This window comes from Arachis ipaensis, chromosome B09, assembly GCF_000816755.2.
Source record: "Arachis ipaensis cultivar K30076 chromosome B09, Araip1.1, whole genome shotgun sequence".
Classification (NCBI taxonomy): Eukaryota; Viridiplantae; Streptophyta; class Magnoliopsida; order Fabales; family Fabaceae; genus Arachis; species Arachis ipaensis.
Genome location: NC_029793.2, coordinates 45,405,447 through 45,429,590, shown reverse-complemented (window position 1 = coordinate 45,429,590; position 24,144 = coordinate 45,405,447). Strand labels below are relative to the sequence as shown.

At 36.3% G+C, this 24,144-nt stretch overlaps 1 protein-coding gene and 1 long non-coding RNA gene across 2 annotated transcripts in view; one reads left to right on the top strand and one right to left on the bottom strand.

The window, feature by feature from the left end:
- Positions 1 to 18,467, bottom strand: part of LOC110266496 — a 22,474-nt gene extending 4,007 nt beyond the window's left edge. The window contains exons 1-2 of the long non-coding RNA XR_002353902.1: positions 18,457 to 18,467; positions 10,732 to 10,734 (exon numbers count right to left, since the gene is read on the bottom strand). This is a non-coding gene — a long non-coding RNA (uncharacterized LOC110266496). The remainder of the gene's footprint in view (positions 1 to 10,731; positions 10,735 to 18,456) is intronic.
- Positions 3,611 to 5,142, top strand: LOC110266495. Its single transcript, XM_021111334.1, has 2 exons — positions 3,611 to 4,553; positions 4,677 to 5,142. The coding sequence occupies exons 1-2, from the start codon at positions 4,328 to 4,330 to the stop codon at positions 4,817 to 4,819; spliced, it is 369 nt and encodes a 122-aa protein (XP_020966993.1). The 5' UTR covers positions 3,611 to 4,327; the 3' UTR covers positions 4,820 to 5,142.

Below are 24,144 nucleotides of genomic sequence, written 5' to 3'. Positions count from 1 at the left end.
TATGTATACTTTTTTTTTCTCAATTTATTTTAGAAAAATATTTTTTATAATTGCATAAAAATTAGCATTTAATGCATAATTATACTAATTGTCAATCATTAATATTTTTAATTATTCTAATTATATTAATTGTCAATAATTTTAATTATCAATTATTCTAATATAATTTATAATTAAACATAATTAGTCATAAATATAATACTAACGTTAATAGTTTTGTTAATATTCTCAATAATGCACATGTGGATTAATTAGAATCAAATTAATATTGATATCAATAAATAATTTCGTGCTATATATAGTATTTTCTTTTGTTCATGAGTCTAAGTTTAAAAATCAAAGCATTTTGTTTAAATTTTTTAATTTGTTATTCTTTCTTGACTACTTCGTAGAATAAGAATGTATTCTTCGTTTTTTATCGAAATTAATTCTTTTAACGTACAAGTTATAATTTTTTATAATATTTTTTGATGTAGTAATGTTATTATTCTTCTTTTGATAATTTGATAATTGTCTTACTCAAACTTATTCTTTTTGTCTAACGTTACAACACGATTGTCCTTTGCTGCAATCGTTTACAATACACCATATCTATCAAATACCACATTGAGTTGTGTTCACTAATTAAAGTTCTAATTACATGGATGTAAGAGTTCAACAAAGGAATAAAAATAATTTTATAACATATTGTGATTCTTTTTTAAAAAATTATTGGCCTTTTGGTGCATCAATGCAATGCTATTAATGTGAATAAAAGTCAATTTAGTTTCTTAATGTGACTATTTCAAGAATAAAAAAATCGAACCGATCATCGAACCACTTTAGCTATTAGTTCACTAATTCAACCGTGGTTTAATCAAAAAACTATTTTATAATAAAATAATAAATAAAATATAAATAAACACACTAAAACATAACTATAGTCTAATATAGAACCACAGAACCATAAGTCCATAAATAACCATAACAAAATCAAAGAAAATTAGTAAATCACTGTAAAAACTAACAACAACAAAAAATTAAAGACAATAGAACCACAGAATATCAGAATCAAGATTCAAAGAACATTATTAACAATCCTAAACCGAAACAAAGTAATGACAACAATAATTGAAGAAGAAAAATAAAAAATTATAGAGGTGAGGGAGCATCGAAAAGTTGGACGCGGCAGAACTGGAGAAGAGGTAGTCCGGACCACCACGAAACTGGAGACGTGGAGGCTGGAGCGTCGCAAAATTGGAGCAAAGAAGGGCTGGAGCGCGGTGGAACAAAACCGACGCGACGGAGGAACAATGTGAGACGAGTTGCAGTGAGAACGATGGCTTCAAGTAGTGGCAGAGACGACCATAATAGAAAGGTGGCTTCAAGTAGTTGCTACGGTGGCGGTGGCACGGTGGATGGAGCAAGTAATAAAGTGAGGGAGGAGCTCGAAGGTGAGATGTTGCTGCCTGATAGTGAGCAAGTGAGTTCTCCAGGAAGGGAATTAGGGTTCTGGGTTGTAGGTTACTGTTTTCTTTCTTTTTTTTTATTAATGAATACAACAGCGTTGTTTTAATCCAAAATGTAAAAATCGGCCGGATTTTGGTTTAATTTGATCGGGCGATTCCCAATCGATTCAGTGGTCTAATCACGGTTTTTTGAATTGGCGGTTATGCCTTCTGACTGGCTTGCTTTCCTCGTCGGTTCACAATTCGATCGGCCAGTTCGAACCGATTTTTAGAACCTTGGGCTATTCTATATCTTGCCACATTACATGAATAGCGAATGATGAAGCTTATTTAACAAGAGAATGGTCTGAATTCGTACAAATTCTAAATGTTCAGACTGATGACATTATTTTAATTGGTTGTCATTCATAAATTAACTAAGTTAAAAAAATCTGCTAATAATAAATAATACATTTAATATGACAATTATTTTAATTAATTATGTGAAGATATTGTAATGATAAAATAATTAATAGTTAGGTTAAAATTTATCAACAACTGAAATTTTAATTGTCCAATAATATATTTAGTTGGATTAAAATATTTAGTTGTAATAATAAAACTTTGTTTTTATCCCAAAAGTACCTAAAGACAACACAGATCACTTTGATGAGAAAATATTCAGTTTGATCATTGAAGTTATACTCGAGTCTCAATTTAATCATTAACGTTTTAATTGCTTCTATTTAGTCTCTAAACTTTATAAATTTTAATCATCTTAGTCTCTGCGGTAGTTTTTGCCACATAGTCATTACCGGAGAGATGACGTATACAACAGAATGCCACGCTGGACTCCACTAAAACGGCATCGTTTTTGTTTGACGCTCAAACATCCCAAAACGACGTCGTATCATGTTATATGAGATGGCAAATGTTTTAGTTAAACAAGTACTACACCATATTCTCCCCCATAATAGGACTGTTCTTCTTCTTTCTCTTCTCTTCAATGGCGCTGCGAGTCTGACTTATCAGATTCGTTGAAGTCGCGATTCTCTTCTCTTCAACCACTTCATATTGCACCGGTCGTCTTCTCTTCACCTACGTTGACTAAGATTGAGGTAAGCAAAATAGTGAATAAAAAAACTTCTATATCCATGATGACACTTTGTTTTTTTGCTTCACTTTTGGTTCCTCCTCTTTTTTCTTTTTATGCATTCTAGCTAAATGCATTTTGTTTTGCATATTAGTATATGTTAATTTTTGTGTTTATTCTCTGTTAGGGTTTATATTTTCGGTGAATATCATTTAATTTCTTGGCTTATTAGTTAGATGTTTGATCATTCCCTGTTTCTGTACCATTATTTTGATTTTGAATATTTTAGGGGATTTTTTTTGGGTTAGGGTTTCAACATGGGTGTGTTTGTCTGATAATCAATGGATTAAGAAATAAAAAGATGGAATCAGAATGTCATATGCAATATGTTTTATTTAGAAGAGAGGTGCAGTTTTATCAAAGTCTTAATCTCATTAAGTCAATTGCTTATTGCATCTTGTAACATGGAGTAATTGATCTAATTTTCTAAATGAACTCGTTTTAGTCTGTTGTTCTCATAACAACAATGCAATTTATGTTTTAGCAAGTCTAACTGAGGAGAGAAAAAAATATTTTTAGGGTAACCTTATGTCTTATGTACTCGTTATGTACTCTATATGTACTCCTATTATAATTAATTATCATCAATATTAAACTAATAAAAAAATAATCTAAGTAACATAAAGCTTGTCAAGATATGGTAAAGAGTAGTCAAATTACATGATTTTGCCTTATTACATCTCTTTTTCTTCAATTCAATTAAATCATTGAATAAACATTGAGGTGAATTTTGTTAGTTTCTTATATTTACAATTGAAATTGTAGTGGTGGAATGAACTGAGAATCTACTTAGTTACACTAACATAAGAACTTATATATATATATATATATCAACCATACTAGTTCTAGTTGTTGTTATTGATGATATTTTTTAATTTTTCTGTGTGCAAATGGGAGATCAATTCATTAAAATTATATATCACCATAGAGGATTATTTGTCAAAAATGAAGATAGAAACTTGATAAGGTCAACTAAAATTACCTGAGTTAGATACAGACACATTGGATGTTTTTTCAATCAGCGACCTTGGCTATGATAAGGTTGAGCAATGCAGGTGGTTGGTTCCTAACATGCCCTTGACAACTGGTTTGAGGACCTTGACTAATGACGATGAGATGCTAAAAATGTGCTTTTATGCTGGGACAAAACAATGGAGTTGCTCATGTCTATTATGAGCATGGAGTCTCTGAATCGAATTATGTTGAGGAACAACAACCATCTAAGGAAAAATAATTGATGTATTCGGATGAGTCGAACCCTCCACCGAAATATCCACCGCTGCCACAAGTACCCACCCCTGCCCCAAATCTAACTCCCACACAAATACTCACCTCTACTCCAAACCAACTCTCATCCTAATACCCACCCCTGCCCCAAGTCCAACACCTACCTCTTCTCCAAAATGAATTCCTATCCCAATATTCACCTCTACCCAAATCGAAACTCCAAACACAGCAACTGAAGTTAGGCCCAAATCCAAGCCTAATTGCAACCCAAAGTTACAATCCAAGAAATCAAATGAGGCAAAAAAATCAACCCAACCCAATAAATCAACCCAACTCAACAAATCAAACCATCCCAACAAATTAACTGAATTCAAAGATAGTAGAGCAAAAAAGAATTTGACCAAGGGTGGAAGATATGTTAGAAGGCTTGTGACAAGGTAAGCAAGCAAGGGACCTCCAACAAGATCATCATCTAAAGGGAAGCCAATTCATATAGAGATAGATTTCTCATTAGACAGCCATGAGGACAATTGCTATGAATAAGGTGAAACTTAGGAGCCACATTAGAATTTTACCCCCAATACAGCGTAGTAGGTTGGAGAAGATAAGGAAGGAATCAAAGAGTTGGAATCCTATATGGTCTGGAGACAAAAAATATGAAAAGTTTGAAGTCATTGGCCATCCAACCAATATGGTAGTTGACTTGGGAGAGAGGCTATGTTCATATGGTTTTTGGCAACTAAGTGGTAGTTAATGAATTCTTTTTTGTTACATGATCAAGATTCATCTTATATGATACTATGTTTTGGTTTTCTGATGCAAATATATTTAATTATTGTTGGTTGTATCTATTGTAATTCTGTTTGCAGGGATGCCTTGTGTCCATGCTTGTGCTGCGTTGGCTAGGGCCGGAAAACGTCTTGATGAATTTTGTCACAAGTGGTTGACAATGGATACATATAATGACACATATGCATTCTATTTAAATCCTATTCCTGGCCAAGCAATGTGAAAGAAGTCTCCATACAATAGACCACAAGCTCCAAAATTCAAAACGATGCCAGGGGCACCCAAGAAAAAACGTAGAAAGATGCTAACGAGGACCCTGATGGAAGCAACAAGCAAAAGACCAAGATGAAGAGGATTTATAAAGAATGTTCATGTCATTATTGTGGGAAAAAAGCCCACACCAAGAGAAACTACCTAAAAAGAAAGGCTGAAGAAATGGCAGCTGCTGCTGCTAAAAGTGGTAATTCCAACCCTACTGTTCCTACCATTGCTGCTCCAATTGTGAACCCTACCCATGCTATTCCACCTGCTGATGTACCATCTCAAGTTGGTGCACACAAAGAAATTCAGCATCAAGGTCAGGATGAGGTTGAACTTGGCATAAGCCAACTAATTATGTCTCAGAATGAAGATTCTCTACAGGTAATGGTATATTTTAAATTATACCTTAAATTTAACCACTATGCCAATTTATTTTTTTTTCAAATTTCACTAACTTCACACTTTTTATAGCTAGAGACTAGTGTAGTGCAATATAATGCAAGGCCCCCAAAGCTTGCAACCAAAAGAACGGTGTCCCAACCATCTAGTACTCCACCAGCAACCAATGTACCAGTTGATCCAATGCAAGGTGCATCTTCAGGGACAGCCACACAACTATCTAGTTTCATAAAATTTGTCCCTACTCCCGGATTCAAACCTCCAAGAAAAAGAATTGAATTGTTGATCATTCTATCTTTGGGAGCTTTATATGTATTAGGGCATTATACTTTTGGATTAGTTACCTTTTGGATTAGTTATCTTATTTTTCTAAGTTTGGATAACTCTATAATGGTGGCTTTTAGTTAGTTATACTTGGAATAGTTCCTTTTGGATAATTTACTTTGTTTTGTTTGTGTGTTGCATCACACTAAATTTTTTAGTTGTGTTTGAATTCAGTATCGATGTGGATCTTTTATTAATGAATATAAAGAAATTGGATGATATTTCTTATCTGAAATTGTTATATTTTATTTTTTGTTGTTTGATTCATACTAACGCAGGTCTAATTTTTATTCATTGAGACTTAAAATAAAAATAGATATAACAATACATATAACAACATATGTTAATTTTTCTTCAAAATATTCCTTCAATTTGAATCAACACCATCAAAATTTGGCTATTTACCAAAAAACATCAGGCCAATCTTCACCATTTTCATAATAACATAACAACTACAAGCAAATTTATTGCAACCAACAAAGCTCCTCCCAATTTCAAAGCCTTAATATCAGATTCCAAACTTCCAATTTTTCAAGCAAAGTTCATCTTCCATTCTTCATCATTTTCATTTTTCGGTACTACTCTGCCTCTTAATTCTCCTTCTTTATGGAATTCATTAGCCCAAACAAACAACCCATACCACCTCTTGCCAACACTCTACAAACAGATTCAGCGGAGATGGAGAAGAATCAGATACTACAAGCTTTAGAAAAAGTTAAGAATAATCTTGCACTTACATTGTAGTTTGGAAACCCAAAAAAGGGTCTTCTTGGATTTGCATCTATTCCTGACCATCTCAGAATGGGTCTACACCCACACTCACACCACTCTGAAAATAATTCTTCTCTGCTTCGAGTGGTTCTCCAACCTCCATTAGAGCGTTGATTGCTGAAACTCCCAACGGATTTACTGCCATTACCCATCATGGACTTCATAAAAACGTCTCCCAAAATAGGAGTAAGAATCCACGAAGAAGTTAAGGGGCTTCAAATGGATTTGGGGATTAGGGATTTAAATAGTTCCTAAGGACTAAATTGATGCAAAAGTTTCAAATGCCACATAATATATCTGTTAGACGTCCAGCGTGGCATTCTGTTGTGCACGTCATCTCTCCGGTTATGACTCTGTGGCGGAAACCACCACAAGGACTAAGGTGATTAAAATTTATAAAGTTTGGAAACTAAATAGAGGCAATTGAAACGTCAAGGACTAAATTGAGGCTCGAGTGTAACTTCAGGGACCAACACTACAAGAAAAAAGGTCTGTCGGCACACTTTTTTCTTGCCACGCTTTGAAAGCGTGCCAAAAGTGGTCAATGGCCACGCTTTTCCGAGGGTGGCCACTGATTTGAGATTTGTCCACGCTTTTTTTTCCATGCTTTTTAGAGGAAAATCGACACGCTATTACGAGCGTGGCCACTTATTTGAAATTTGGCCACGCTTTTTTACTACCACGCTTGAAAAGCATGGCCATAAAGGGAAATCGGCACGCTTTTACGAGGGTGGCCACTGATTAAAAATTTGGCCACTCTTTTTTTTATTACGCTAAAAAGCGTGGCCATAGAGGGAAACCGGCACGCTTGAAAAGCGTGGCTATCCCGTGTTTATTTTGGCATCGTAAAAAAACGTGCCGATAGAGTTTCCTTCCCTAAAATTTAGTTTCCCACCTATTTTTTCTCACATTTAACCTTTTGTTTTCTAAGTTATCAAATTTAACCCTAAAATTCACTTTTAACCCTAAATTTCACTTTCAAACCCTAAAAGGCGCCATCAGCTTCATCTTCTCGAACCCAGCCTTCGTCGTTCATCCATCTTCATCGTTCAGCTTCATCGCACCTAGCCCATCGCCTTCATCGTCATCTTTATCACCGCCCTTCATCGCACCCAGCCTTCATCACCTTCATCATCACCTTCATCGTTCATTACGGTGGTTTTCCTCGAGCTTCCCGTCGCCATCACCGTCAATAGTCGTTGTCTTCCTCGACGTTGCTTTGAAAGGGTTTTGAGTGGCTTTTCCTTGAAAGGTTTAGAAAACCCTAACCTCCATCATGCCGCCATCTATCTCACTGTTGCCAGCCTTCGTGCTCAAGATCGCAACCAGGTTCATCGTTGTGTTAGCCAACTCACCATTCCTCTTGCTGTTTTGCTTGTCGTCCCTCTCGCTGTTTTGGTCGTCGTGCTGCTCGCCTCTCTCTTGCGATTCTGCTCACCTCTCTCTCGTGGTTCTGCTCGCCGTGCTACTCAAAGGTTAGTGCTCAGTTGTGCTCCATCTTTGTTTTTTCAAAATGCTCCATTTAGAAATCAATCAAGAAAATTGAATGATCAATGGAATGTTTTCTGCTGTTAACTTTTTATTGAATTGATTAGTGATTAGCTCTTGCTATGCTGTTGTGTTAATTTGTAAAATAGATGATTATTGGATGATTATTGAATGTTTTCTGCTGTTTTATTTATTAGTGATGAGCTCTTGCTGTGCTGCTGTTTTAATTTGTAATCAAGAAAATTGGATGATTATTGAATGTTTTCTACTGTTTTATTGAATTGATTAGTGGTTAGCTCTTGCTTTTTATTGGATGGTTTCTGCTGTTTTCTGCTATTTTAACTAATGTGCAATATTAGAAAATAGCAAAATAGCAACTCTGATTCCATTCTTAAACGAAGCACAAGATATTATTCCACTGCAACTCCAACCTAAAACACCACTTAGGCTTGGGGTTTTAATCTCTATCTCTTTTTTTTAATAATGGAAAGATGTGTAAAATACTATATAATGTTTCTTCTACTGAGTCAATTCCTATGTTCAGGTAATTTTCCTTCTTCTTCTTTTTTTTTCTTTTTTTTATTTAGCTTCTTCAGTTAAGTTCAGTTCTGTTCCGTTCTATTCTGTTCTGACATTTGTTGCTTAAGTTTGAAGATACTGTTTGTTTGTTTCTTGATCCTCACTTCTGTTTCCCTTCTGTTTTTGGTTTAATGTATTCAGTTGCTTTTGTTTGCATACTTTATCTTTTGAATATATTCTCTGCTCTCTCTTTAACTGAATGGTTCTATTTTAAGTTTTTTGAAACCACAAATTGCTTTGTTCTTCTTTGTTATTTTGTGTTCTTTCTAATTGGAATTTAGTTAACTAACTAAGCACTTTTTTCTCTTCTTGTTTAGTTTAAAATGTTGTCTCTTCTATTGTTTAGTTAATCATTACTTTTACTATGCCTTGTTTGGATGATTAATTAGTTTCTTAAAGCAATCATAGAACAAATTTTCACAACAGAAATTTGAACAAGGTTCTTTTGTTGCTCATGTTTTCTAAGGTTTCATTCACATAGGTCTGTAACTTGTAACAACACCTTTCTATGGTTCCACCAATTCTTGAAAAGATACAATAACAAGGGGCCCAACCCAACTACTCTGACTCATTACATATGCCCTCTCTTCATAGGGTACCCTTCTTCTCCATCTACATACCTTTAATTACTAAAAATTATTAAGAAAAAAAGAGATAGAGATTGATACCCCAAGCCTAAGGGGTGTTTTGGGTTGGAGTTGTGGTGGAATAATATGTTGTGCTTCGTCTAAGAGTAGAATCAGAGATTCTGCAGCTTCATTTATTCCTTTTTATACTATTTTAATATTTTTTTTTTAATTTACCTTTCATAAATCACTTGTCACAGTAAATTATATATAATGTAGGGACTTATAGGTTTAATTCTATTTGAATTAACTGCCATCTTTATTTTTGTTACAGCTTCTAATGATATTTCATTAACAAGTTCAGGTCAATGCAACTCTCAAGGGGTTTTTAGCCGAGATAATTCAAGCGGAAGAAAATTGAGGGATCTCCTCGACAGCTCGAAATACGTGCTTACCTTTGGGATTAAGTTCATCTTTTCTGGTTTGATTTTTATTATTTGAACGAGCATGTGGCTGCTCATTTTTGTTGAAGCCTTTTCGCTAGTTAACTACTTTATTTTTTGGGTTACACTCATTATCTAACCATAAAGCCAAAATTAGTGATTATAAAATAATAGAATACACCCATCCAATATGATTTCAGTCTTGTTATCACAGATCATAGTCTTTTGTAGCTCAGATGTGTGCAGATTTCAGAACTTTTTTTTTTAATCTGATTATGATGATCAAGATCATCAACACTGCTCCACGCTAATGCTACCTCTTCATTTCCAACTTTTTTTAACCCCTTTAATTTGTTCGTTTCTGTTTTGTTTTTTGATTCGTTCTCTTTGGCTAACTAGTGTAATTAACGAGTCAAATTAGGTTTGATTTTGGTTAATAACTACTAATTAGGGTTACTACTGCTTCTGCATGTACCACCGAGAAGGATCATATCTTTCTGATATTTCATTTCATTCCTTTTCAAAAAAATTTTACCTGTATTCGATTTAATTTTTAATATCATGTCAATTGTGTTTGTTCTAGTATTCTTACAGTGTGCAGAGTTTTTTTAGGCATATTTAAGTTACAACCTCGATTTAAAAGAAGGGTAGAGTTCGATGAATAAGGATCCAACCTCATGTTATCTGCTCTAAGCTTCTCATTTTCCACTCTAACTGTGAGTTCTCACTTATTTTAGTTTGAGACTACAACAAAATTTAACTTATTCAAACACATACACTTTGTTTTTAGTTTGCTTTATCAACACTACGCCCAATTGTATTAAAATTTACCTTCACTTGAGTGCATTTGCCACTTTAAATATTGAGGACTCTGTATACTAGTACTACAGTTTGCTGGTTTGCAAATTGCAAAGAATACCTTATCTTTATTTGTATTTTACTTTGTAAAGTAAGTACTATATACTATGTAGGGTTTGATCTCTGTGTTAAGCATAGCAACTCAGTTAAATGCAATTACTACTACATGTGTTTGTATGTAATGCACTAATGCAGTCATATTAAAATTGAGTGAGTCACAATTTTAATTTAATTGAAATTTAAATGTGTGCATAACAGGAATAATGTATCTTAGCGGTTTATTTTGAACTACTTAAAATTTTTTAATAACTTTTTTTTATTCCTCTTTGTCTCGCTACAAATAATCATCATAAACACTCTGTGTTTGTTTGCTTGAACTGAATCTTGTGTTTGCTTGGTTGCTACTGAATCTTATTAGTATTGATTTAAGTCTATTTTTTTATTACAAGCTTTTAATAATTGTCTTTTCGCTGCTGTTGCCACTGCCACCTCTCTTGGTTTGCTTCTGCTGTGGTACTGCTGTTGCTGCTAGGATACGGATTTAGTTTCTGCGGTGGTAGTTGACTATCTTTATTTTAGTTTAATTTTAAAAATTCTGATAGCTTCTGTAGAGGCAACTACGCTAATGAATGTTAAGTTGTTATAACTTATTTGTTTTGTAATAGAACCTCTATCATTAGAGGTCATGTGATCGTGGTTCTCTATGTCCTAACCTCGTATAAACTACACTCATTAGTTATCATTAACCCATTTTTGGTTGATTCCTTCAATTGCTTTTATCAATAACAATTTTTGTTATCAATTTGCTAAACTTCAAAACAACATCCATTAATTTATTATTCATGTTATGTATACTACTTAAGTGCTTTCTTGAGTCAGTCACTTCAAGACTTTCTTTAAGAATTGCAAAAACTCAATTTTCTTTCATATTTTTTGTTAGTTATCTTCAAAGTATTTTGGAGGTTTGGAAAACATTGTCTCTCCTTAGTTACATAGGAAGCTAGATTCGCAGTTAGTGACACTAACATTAATTAAGGACTTTAGAATAGGAACTTAGCTATCTATTTGAAATACATAGGTTTTCGATGGATGTCTCCAAGGATTGGATGGATACGCCCCGTCATTTGAAAGAATATAAACTCGGTGTAGAAAGGTTTTTTACATTTTGCTTTTTCATCAGCGGGAATTCCTCAAGGGGAAGAAATTCAATGCCCATGTAAAAAGTGTTCTAATAGTTTTTGGTTAAAGAGAGAGGACGTGTATAACTATTTAATATGCCACAGATTTGTAGAAGGTTATAGGCGGTGGTTTAATCATGGAGAATCACTTGCTGCTATGGATGTTGACAGTGACACAGACGGTGAATATAACTGTAATGATAACATTGATGAGCTGTTACGTGATAGATTCAGAGATACTACACAATTTGATGGAAAAAATACAGGGCCCAACGAATGTGCAAAGAAATTTTATAAATTGGTGGATGAGGCAAGCCAAGAACTATACCTCAGGTGTAAAGGATTCACAAGATTATCTTTTACTATCCGTCTTTACCTGTTAAAATGCTTGTATGGTTGGTAACATAACTTATTTTTTTTGTGATTTCTCCTTTATATCTATGTTATATTGTCTAGTTAGTATGCTTCATGTAAATTTTTCTCTTCATACTCTAGCGTGACTCTAAAGAGAACAATAAAGAGCCATCAAGGGCTGAAGTTTTCATAACAACTCGGACAAGTAAAAATGAAAAAGAAATTGTTGCTAAAACATAAACAACAATTGTGAGTTGTTTTGTATTTGTATTTAGATTTGTACAATATAAATGCTAGATAGATTTGTATCTATATTAAGTTAATGTGACTTTGTATTTTTGTTGTTGTTACTTTTGGTAGAATGAACTTCAAAGCCGCATAGAGGCAGGGGAAAATCATGAGGATGCATTTGTAGTAGTGCTAGGAAAGGACTAACCAGGTCGAGTTCGTTGTTATGGGACGTCAGTTACAAGAAGCTCTCTTAGAAAGGATGAGGAGATTCGCCAAGTGAAGGTTGAATACAATGATAAGGTCTTATCATTAGAAAAGAAGATGGACGGTGTTTGTGGTCTATTAGAGGTGATGTTGCACCAACTCAATCCTGGAATGAGTGTCGAAGAGGTAGCAGCCTTAGTGCAAGCGGCCCAAAATTCTCCTTTGGATGCCTCAAGTAGTAGACCAAGAAATACTCCCCACTACTCCGAAGCAACTCACATTCCACCAACCAATGATGTAAGTAACTATCCTAACCTCGTATTATTGTCATTACTTTGATTTAGATTATAGAATTTCATTTTTCATGTTAAATTTATGTTGCGGGCTAAATATGTACTATTGATTTATGTCCTAATCTCGTATTATTGGTTGTTGAATTTTCTTGTAGTGTACTGTTGGTTGAATATGTACTGTTGATTGCTTAACTATAATTTTTTCTATGCTTTATCTTCTCATCTATTTGTTGGCCTTGGCAAGTTTCCTACCTTATTTCTACTTTTAAGCTGAATATGTGACGTTAGGATTTTTGCTAGTAAAGAATTTTATAAAAATAGTCGCGTTGTAGATATAGTTTCTAAACCAACAGAAATTCCTTCGTGCAAACGTTTTAGTTGTCACAAGTAACAAACCCCTAAATAAATTGATAACCGAAGTATTTAAACCTCGGGTCGTCTTCTCAAGGAACTGCAAGGAAGTATGTTCTTATTATTGGTTATGAGTTTTGTAAATTGGGGGTTTTAAAAGTAAGGAACAAGTAAATTAAATGACAAGTAAAATAAATAAATAACTATAAAATAAACTCTTGGCAAGGTATGAGAAATTGGAAGTCCTATCCTAGTTATCCTTATCAATGGTGATGAGAATTGAGTTTAATCCCACTTAGTTAACCTTTACTAAACAAAGGAAATTCAAGTGGACTAATCAGTTTGATCCTCAGGTCCTAGTCAATTCCTAAAGAAAGACTAAAGTTATTGGAATTCGATTTGATTAGCAAAAATAACAATTATCAATCACGATGAGTTTGATAACTCCAGAGTTACCAATTACTTAACCAAAGCCAAAAGGGGAAAAATAAACTTACTCGAATAAAAATATCTTCAGATTGGAAGCAATAGTAACATAAATAAAAGAAAGCAATCATGAACTAAAATAGCTCAAATAACATTAATTAAGAGAATCATATGTAACATGGAAGAATTCATAAATTAAATTGAGAAAATAATAAAAGGGAATATTGAACCTGATAAAGAGTTGGAATACTTAACTTGAAATAATAAGAAATCCTAATCCTAAAACCTAAGAGAGAAGAGAGAACCTCTCTCTCTAAAAACTACATCTAAACCATAAAAGTGAATAATTCAATACATCCTCATGAATGGACGCATTCCCCCACTTTATAACCTCTAATCTGTGCTTTTTGGACTTGGATCTGGGCCAAAAAGGCTTCAGAAATCGCTGGGAGCGTTTTCTATAATTTCTGGTGCGTGGCGTCTGTCACGCGTCTGCGTGGGTCACGCGGTCGCGTCATCTGGAGTTTTCCTTGTCACGCGTTCGCTTCAGTCATGCGTCCGCATCATCTGTGTTTTGCTTAAGGCGCGCGTCCGCGTCAGTCACGCCTTCGCGTCGTTGCCTTTTCGCGCTGAGCATGCGGCCGCGTCGTCCTTGCGTTCGCGTTGCTGCCAGTTTCTTCAAAACCTCCATTTTGTGCTTTCCTTCTATTTTTGTATGTTTCCTTTCCATCCTTTAACTCATTCCTGCCTTAAAGGATCTGAAACTTCTCAACACACAAATCACGGTATCGAATGGTAATAAAGGGTAATTAATAATTTCAAAGCATAGGAAACACGTATTTTACCTATATCACCTAATAAGGAAGGAAAAGTAAAACCATGCAATTTATATGAATAAGTGGGTGAAGGATTGAATAAATCTCTTGAATTGAGCATAATATATGTCATAAAATATGGGTTTATCAACCTCCCCACACTTAAACAATAGCATGTCCTCATGCTAAGTCCAAGATAAAGAGTAAGGTAAGGTTAAAGTGGTGGAATTTCATGCAATGCAATCTATCCTAAATGCAACTACCTAAATGGATCATGCAATTCTAATTGTCATTTACTTGTATATAAAACTTACATGTAATTAAATTAATTCACATTCTCAAGGAATCATATATGCATAGCCAACCTTAGATAATGTTAAAGCGCTTTTACAATTGAGATGGGTAAAATATTTTACAAACTTACAAGACAATTAACAATTTAAGCAGAGATATATGGTGATGAGCTATCGAACCCTCACTGGATTATATGTTTACTCTCTGGTCACTCAGTGTTTATTGGGTTAATCACTCTATTCTTCTTTTTATCCTTACTTTCTATAACTTTGTTCTTCATCTAACCAATCAACAATTATAGAATATAGGCATACAAAAATCATGAGGTCTTTTCCAAAGTTGTAATGGGGCCAAGGTAAAGGTAAGGGTATATGTATAAGGCTAAGTGAGCTAATAAGTGAATCTTTGATTAGTCTAAGATCTCACCTAATATACACATTTTGCAATTCAAAGTTTCTTAACCTTTTTGCCAAACTTTTCTCACTGTGTTGCAAGCTCATGCATTAACTTTAATTTTATCCCATGTGCATTTATTTTGCAATTGGAGAATTTTTTTTTTGTATCCCCTTAATTAAATACCGAAAATAAAAACTTTTTTTTCTGTACATGGTAATTCAATTGATTTCACATGAGCATGCTTCCCAAAATTTTTATTTTGAATATTTTTATTCTTTTTAACTTTCTACCTTTGTTTCTATCATCCATGTTTCCATAAAGTTCCCCACACTTAAATTATACACAATATCTTATCTTAAGCTAACCAAGGATTCAACTTGGGATTTATTTGTTTTTCTGCTTAAGGCTAGTAATGTGGTTTACAGAAAAAGAGGAGATTAAAAAGCTCAAGGGAGCTAACAAAGGTGATGTAAAAGGTAGGCTAATTTGGGATAAGTGAGGAAAATTTTAAATGATGGCCTCAATCACTTTCTTGGTATGTATCTATATTCTACAATCGGACATATAGATTAAAACAAAGTAAAGAATATCAGAATAAAAAGAAGGGCAAAACACACAGGAATAAAATTTATGGTTTAAATGTAACCATACAATTAAGCTCAAATTTCACAGGCTGTGTGTTCTCTAGCTCAAAACTTATATATCAGTTACACATGTCATGTAAGTAAAAATCAAGAGTTCCCATTATTCTCAATGTAAAATTTTGGGTGGCTTTAAAGTTTTAGTGTTCCTCCTTGATGAAATGTTGTTAACTAACTAACATGTAATGCTATATATACAAGGTGTGTGGATTGTTTTTATTATGTTAAAGTATCTAGTTTACTTCCTTTTTATTTTCAATTTAAACCAAACTATCATATGCTAAAGGGGTAAACTATATTAATTAATCCACATATTCTATAACTACTAAGTTAGAATTGCAACTAAACTAAATGGCTAAAATATGAACTGAAGTGCAAAATGTAGAAAATAGAGTAAAAACACATGAAAAGAACAATGTATAAGTACTGAAAGATAAAAATAAAAATAAAGATAAAAATACAGAAAAATAAGCAAAATAAAATAAAAGAGTCTGTAGTGGTTCACCAAAAAAATACGCCAGAGATGGCGACCTCCCTACACTTAAAATAAAGCATCGCCCCCGATGCTCACTCAAGCTGGGTGTGAAGGAGTGTCATCACTGGAAGGATGGGCTGCTGGAGTCTCGTTAGTGGTCTGAGGATCTGCAGACTGGATGAGGGTAGGAGGACCTGTCTGCTGTAGTGGAGGCTCTGACTGGATAGGAATCTCTGTATCGGCGGCCTGAAGCTGCTGTGGCTCCTTCTGCTGTGGCGCAGCCTGCTGTGGTCCTGCCTGCTCTGCCTGGGCCTGTGTCTCCTCCTCATGAGTGCTTGCCTCTGCCTCAGATGTGTCAGAAGAGGTGCAGGCTCGGAGGGAATGTCGCCGCCGGACCGGATCATCAACTTGAGGTGCTCATAGCATCGCTTGTGGCGACGCTCCATACAGTCCAATCGGGCGAAGAGGCGATGCACCAAATGGTAAATAGGCTCAGGAGCAGGTCGGGGTGCAGTGGGTGGGGCAGGTGTAGCAGTGGAAGAAGAGGGGCCAGCTGAAGGTGTGGCTTTCTCATCGGAAGCAGTAAGGAATGAAGGTCTGTGGCCTAAAGCCAGAAAGTTCCTGCTGTGAGGAATGATCTTCTTGCAGTCCGCAGCAGGTGGCTTCTCATCAGCATCCTCCCAAGGCACGTCAGCTCGACGGCCTAGCTGGGTGACCAGATAAGGGAAGGGGAGGGTGCCTCTGACATGTACCCTGGCCATATAGTGCCGGATGAATCGTGGCAGGTACAGGTCCTTACCCTCCAGCACACACCAGAGGAGGGTGATCATAGTAGCAGGCAGCTCCGTCTCACGAGTGCTTGGCATAATAAAGTTACTCAGGATCTGGTGCCAGAGCCGAGCCTCATCATTCAAGTATATCCGCTTGATTCCTTTAGGCATGGTGGTGTTCTTACCCGTGACCCATGGGACAGTAGGGTCAAGGGCTATCCTCTCCTTGACAGCATCCTAGTCAAATCTCAGAAACCTCATATCCTCTTCAGCCTTTTGGTAACCGTCAAGCTGATCTGACTTAGGCTGAAGGCGCAGAATATCCTCAATGGCCTCTTCAGTGACTAGTAATTGTTTCCCTCTGAGGTGTACTGCATCCAGGGAAGTCTTGAAATAATTGCAGTAGAATTCTCTTACCCAGGAAGCATTGACCTCAGTCAAATTCCTCTCCAAGAAGAACTAGCCTCTTTGTTTGATCTGATCGGAGGTGTACTGCTGTAGTTCTTCTGGAATTTTCAGAGTCCTCTCCAGGTATAGATTTCTGGAGGTAGCAAACATCGGATACTTGAGCTCACAGTATCGGTTTGCAAACTTAATTGGATCATTGGCAGGGAGGAGCTGGTCAGCCTTCTCCTGCAGGGTGAAGTGCTTCTCCCGCCAGGATTCATCATGCATAAGCTCCAGGAGAGACATAGAGGATTTACCTCTTTACCGTTTGCCAGTTGTTGCCTTTCCTTTTCCCTTTCTTTGAGGGTCAGACATCCTGAAAAAAAACAGAAATCTAGGATATAATAAAAGTAGGAAAACAAGTAGGCAAATAACAAGATAAGCACAAAGTGGCAAAGGAGCAGTAGACTATGAAATGAGTTGAATAATTGTGCATTTTGGATTGTTTCGGAGTGAAAAAGCTGAGATGAGAAAGTTCAATTCAAAATGTAATATAGAATTCATGTTAATTAGGAAAAACCATAATTATGCCAAAAGTAAAAGTAAAGAGTGAGTCAAGTCAGTGGCATGATGATTGGTTTCTAAGTAACAAGAATTTCACAAATTGAAGCAGCAGACAACTCATATTCAAGTAAGGAAATCAAGTTGTTGATGATTCATATAGATATACCAATAGCGAAAATGGAAATCTAATCAACAATAATGTGATTTATTAACTGGGAAAACAAAAGGAATACGAATGCTGGTCCGTACATTCATGAATTGGTTTGGTGAAAGCTAAGGAAAGCAAAATTGAAAATGCCAAAACCAATACATGAATGAGAATCAAAATGATTTACATAAAATTGGGCAGCATTTCGGCTAAAATTGGATTTTCCCAGAAAATAAACAGCAAGCAGAATAGGTCATATGAATTTAAAAAAAAAACTGCAAATAGATATAAATAATATGAACATGAAAGAGCAGTCGCAATAGCAGCATGAACAGTAAGATCATCATATGAACAAAACTAATATCATAGCAACAGCAGAATTGCGAAAATTATAAAGCAAGTAGCAAGAACAGCGCAATGAATCAGGCCTAAATCCACTAACCACATCCTAGTCTACCTAACCACCTAGAATCCACTACAACATACATCTCTAACTAGCATAATGTTAAACATAAACTGAAAAATATGCAAATAACTAGGAATGAAAGAAGGGTGGCGTTCGACGGAACCTGGTGGGCATATGAATGAAGCTAGGGAACAGAGAGATGGCGGGGGTGTCATTGCGGTGGTGCTGGGAGAGGCACGACGGTGCAGTGGCAGAATAGGGCTGCGCGGTGGTGGTGGTGGCTATTTGTGGTGGCAGGGGGGTTTCGGTTCGGGTTATCGGTGGGTGGGTTTAAGAAGAATGGGCCGCGGTGGTGGAAGAGAGAAGAGAAGAGAGAGAGAGAAGAAGGAGAGAGAAGGAAGAAGGAGTGGGGGATGGTTGGCGCGGTGGGTCTGGGTGGTCGGCGCTGGGGCGGCGGTCCGGTGTGGGTGGTGGTGATGGGTGCAGAGGGAGGAGGGAGGGAGAGCAGAGGGGGTTTGGGGGAGAAGAATAGGGACGTGGGGGGGATAGGGTTTCGCGTCACTGGGGTTAGTGAATTTGAATCCACGCAATCGCGTGGGGCACGCGGTCGCGTGGCCAGGGTGGATTGTGGTTGACGCAATCGCGTGAGGGACGCGATCGCATGGAATGGGTAAAAGGACGAATGACGCGGTCGCGTGAGACACGCGATCGCGTCGCAGGAAATTGTGCTAAACGCACAATTCCAGCGTCGTTTCAGCGCAACTCTCTGTCTCCTTTGGGGTGTTGTGCAATCCACGCGACGCGAACGCGTCGCTCACGCTTTCGCGTGGGATGGGTGTTTTGCTAGTGACGTGTTCACGTGATGGACGCGAACGCGTGAGCCGTTTTGTGCTAAACGAACGACAGCCGCACGATTCCAGCCCAGATTTTTGGGCGTTGGATTTTTACGCCGATTTCCAGATCACGCGGCCGCCTGAGTGACGCGGACGCATGGGGGGTGTTTTTCGTAATTGACGCGAATGCTTTAGCGATGCGATCGCGTCGCACGCCTTCTTCTCTTTTCTTCTTCTTTTTTTTTATTTTTTTATTTTTTTTATGCAGGTATGCAATGGTGCAGTATGCAGTGCTAAATGCAAATGTTATGAATAGCATCCAAGTTCAATAAAAATAAAACAATATAAAAATAAACAAAATGAAATAAAATGGAAACAGGAACGATCATACCATGGTGGGTTGTCTCCCACCTAGCACTTTTAGTTAAAGTCCTTAAGTTGGACATTGGATGAGCTTCTTGTTATGGTGGCTTATGCTTAAATTCATCCAGAAATTTCCACCAATATTTGGAATGCCAACAGCCTCCGGGGTCCCAAACTTGGCATGTAAATCTTCTGAGCAGCTTCAGACAGATTTTTAGGCTCCCGGGGTGACGAATATCAGAATATTTTCTAGGATCCCAAACCTTGCTTTTAAATCCGTCTTTGTTTTGATCTATATTTTTCCATCCGAGCGGTTTAGAAATTGTATTCTCACCAAGATGATCAAACGTCTTCCGAGATCCATTCGATTGAACATGATACCAATCCGTGCACTTCGAGTTGAAGCGTGGAACCTTATTGAACCTTGTGCATCAGCTCTGAGTACGAGCCATTTCCCTCTTACTCTTAAAGCCACAGAGAGCTCTAAGCTGGCCATCTGTTTCAAGCAAACCATATTCAAGTGGAAAAGTAAAGTTAAAGGTTAAGGATTGTACCCACTTGAAGCTTGTATTGGGTGGTAATGGCCTTGGGATAGGTGTTTCTAGTGGTTCTGTAAGTTCTACTCCCTTGTAATCTTCTGCGAATTCCTCCACTTCTTTGCAAAATTCTTCAAATGCATCTGTGTCCTGATCAAAGTCTCCTATGTCTTCCTCATCACTTAAGTCATAAGCTGGAGGTTGAGAGAAATCTACCTCCGCATCATCTTCGTATTCACTTAGGGAAGATTCTTCGATCTCAGAGAATTCACTTGCGGATGCAAGTTCATTACTTGGAGAACTTGACTTGTGATTATCATCATCAAGGAAACTTGCATCTTGGGTTATTCCGTCTAGTTCTTCATAAAATATCTGCCTTGGGGGTTGTGCACTATCCTCCTTGGCATCGATTGTAACGTCCTTGACAGAATTTTTCACAACTCTGGATTCCCATGAAGGTTCAGCATCTCCTAAATTTTTGACCAGTACTTCATCCTCTTGGATAACTTGAGCTTCCTCCAATTGTTCCAGAACAAAGTTGTGCTCATTACTGCCCTCGGGGGTTTCTAGTGTCTCCTTCATGCTACGTTCGTCATTAGATTATCTACATAAAGCTATTGGAGTTCCTTGAGGGTTTGAACGTCTGGAAGATAATTGATGTATTGCTTGCTCCAGCTGATGAAGGGTTGTATGAAGTTGATCTACTGTTTCCTTGAGGCGAGATTATGATTCTCGAGGTGATGGATTTGGACATGGTACATAGGGAAGTGGTGGTGTTTGGGAGTAATTGGATTGGAATTGGGGTAAATAAGGATCATACGGTGTTGAATGGTGAAAAGGATCTTGTGAGTGTGGTGGTTCAAAGTTATGTTGAGAGGGTGGTCTATAGGCACAGGGCGGGGCTTGTTGGTAGTTACAAGGTTGTCCACCATATCTATTAGCTTGGTTTGCATTGTAGAATGGTCTTTGTCCATGATATCTTGGAGGGTGTTGTTGCCTGAAGGGTTGATCAAATCCTCTTGACTCCATCCATCTTTGATTGCTTAGACCTTGATGCATATTCCTATTATAGCTTTCACTCCTTTCAACAATATTAGAACCAAACTCAAAGCGAGAGGGGTGAGAATTCATAGTGGCTAAATAAAAAGGGAAAAACAAAAACAATTAAACAAATAAAAGAAAAATATTTACAATAACTAATAATAAGGCACACGATTGCAATTTCCCAGCAACGGCGCCATTTTGACGTTTGGATTTTTGCTAGTAATGAATTTTATAAAAATAGTCGCGTTGTAGATATAGTTTCTAAACCAACAGAAATTCCTTCGTGCAAACGTTTTGGTTGTCACAAGTAACAAACCCCGAAATAAATTGATAACAGAAGTATTTAAACCTCGGGTCGTCTTCTCAAGGAACTGCAAGGAAGTATGTTCTTATTATTGGTTATGAGTTTTGTAAATTGGGGGTTTTAAAAGTAAGGAACAAGTAAATTAAATGACAAGTAAAATAAATAAATAACTATAAAATAAATTCTTGGCAAGGTATGAGAAATTGGAAGTCCTATCCTAGTTATCCTTATCAATGGTGATGAGAATTGAGTTTAATCCCACTTAGTTAACCTTTACTAAACAAAGGAAAGTCAAGTGGACTAATCAATTTGATCCTCAGGTCCTAGTCAATTCCAAAGGAAAGACTAGAGTTATTGGAATTCGATTTGATTAGCAAAAATAACAATTATCAATCACGATGAGTTTGATAACTCCAGAGTTACCAATTACTTAACCAAAGCCAAAAGGGGAAAAATAAACTTACTCAAAAAAAAATATCTTCATATTGGAAGCAATAGTAACATAAATAAAAGAAAGCAATCATAAACTGAAATACCTCAAATAACATTAATTAAGAGAATCATATGTAACATGGAAGAATTCATAAATTAAATTGTGAAAATAATAAAAGAGAATATTGAACCTGATAAAGAGTTGGAATACTTAACTTGAAATAATAAGAAATCCTAATCCTAAAACCTAAGAGGGAGGAGAGAACCTCTCTCTCTAAAAACTACATCTAAACCATAAAAAGTGAATAATTCAATACATCCTCATGAATGGACGCATTCCCCCACTTTATAACCTCTAATTTGTGCTTTCTGGACTTTGATCTGGGCCAAAAAGGCTTCAGAAATCGCTGGGAGCGTTTTCTGTAATTTCTGGTGCGTGGCGTCTATCACGCGTCCGCGTGGGTCACGCGGTCGCGTCATCTGGAGTTTTCCTTGTCACGCGTTCGCTTCGGTCATGCGTCCGCGTCATCTGTGTTTTGCATAAGGCGCGCGTCCGCGTCAGTCACGCGTTCGCGTCGCTGCCTTTTCGCGCTGGGCATGCGGCCGCGTCGTCCATGCGTTCGCGTCACTGCCAGTTTCTTCAAAAACTCCATTTTGTGCTTTCCTTCCATTTTTGTATGTTTCCTTTCCATCCTTTAACTCATTCCTGCCTTAAAGGATCTGAAACTTCTCAACACACAAATCACGGCATCGAATGATAATAAAGGGTAATTAATAATTTTAAAGTATAGGAAACACGTATTTTACCTATATCACCTAATAAGGAAGGGAAAGTAAAACCATGCAATTTACATGAATAAGTAGGTGAAGGATTGAATAAATCTCTTGAATTGAGCACAATATATGTCATAAAATATGGGTTTATCAATATGTACTGTTGATTGCTTAATTTGCTGCATCGTCATGAGTTTTTCTTTCAATTTTCGTAGATAAATAGAATGAAATAAGTATATGTGTTCAATTCAATTTATTGCAGGAGCTGACCTTTTATTTTTCTTAGTTTTTATTCAAATAAAGTATCTGTTGAATTAGGATATAGGTATGTTATCAATAGTGCTAGATAAAAAAAGTGCCAAGGGGAGCATATATGGTTGTGACCTTGTATAGGGACTATTTTTTGTGTGTTTAATATGTGTTTTTTGTTCTAATGACTGAATATGCAATATTGCGGGACCTAATTAAAGTTTCCTTGACATTTTCATGTTTAATTAATTTGGATTTAGAATTGGATTTGTTGGAGTTAATTGAAGTCGCCTTTATAACATGCACTAAGACAAGATTATTTAAAATTCTGTAGGGCAGTGATAAAAACAATGGAGCTCATAATGGATGATCACACTACTCATGAAATTTGATATTTTGTAACTAAGTATATAAAAGAAGTAGATATGTGACACTTGTTGGAATTGTAATTCTTATTTACTTGTTATGACTTTACTTTTTGGTACTTTGTCATCAAAGCCTACTTTTGTGATGACAAGTTTTATATGTATGTCTTTTTTTATGGGGAAGTTTATATATTTGTTGGATTAGTTCAATATATATAATTTTATTTTGGTCTATGATTTTAAAATTATATATGAATTTTGCATGAAATATTAAGAAGTAAAATGAAAAAAAAATTCTGACCAAACTTATGGGCACGCTTAAAAAGGGTGGCTATATCTTAATTTTGGGCTTAACAAGCACGCTTAATAAGTGTGGCCATAACTTGGCAACCGGCATGCTTTAAAAGCGTACCCATATCCTCATCTATTGGCACGTTTTCTAAGTGTAGCCGTATCTTTTCGTATTTATAAATAGCCACGCTTTTGGAGCATAGCCATATGTTTACCCTATTGGCACGTTTAAAAAGTGTAGCCATAGCTTCCCCTATTGGCACGCTTTTAAAGAGTACCCAAAGCATACCTTCTGGGACGTTTTAAAAACGTGGCGATATGTGCACTTTTCGATACGCTTTTTAAATGTACCTATAGGTTAAGACCTATGGCCACGCTTTTTAAGCGTGGCAAGAGATGAAAGCGTGCCAACAAAAAAAGCGTGCCGATAAATCCACAAAAGCGTGGCGATATAGCAACCGGCACGCTGGCGGATGTGACCCTTTCAAAAGCGTGCCGATAGCTCAAAAAGCATGGCAAAAAGCTATCGACACGTTTTTTTGCACGTTTCGACACGCTTTTAAAGCGTGGCAGAAAACTTATTTTCTTGTAGTGCAAACTGAGTATTTTCTCCACTTTAATTTAATTTACATCATATGCAACATGTGCTCTGAATCTATTACTTTTTTTTCACACAAATAAGACAAATACATGCAATACTTAAAAAGAAAATTTTAATATAAAAAAAATTATTAT

What these genes read in the sequence shown, in the direction of transcription:
- LOC110266495 (XM_021111334.1), top strand. Translation starts at nt 4,328, where the DNA reads ATGAGGACAATTGCTATGAATAAGGTGAAACTTAGGAGCCACATTAGA. An exon ending in TGGTTTTTGGCAACTAAGTG is followed by an intron (nt 4,554 to 4,676) that starts GTAGTTAATGAA and finishes TTCTGTTTGCAG; the next exon opens with GGATGCCTTGTGTCCATGCT.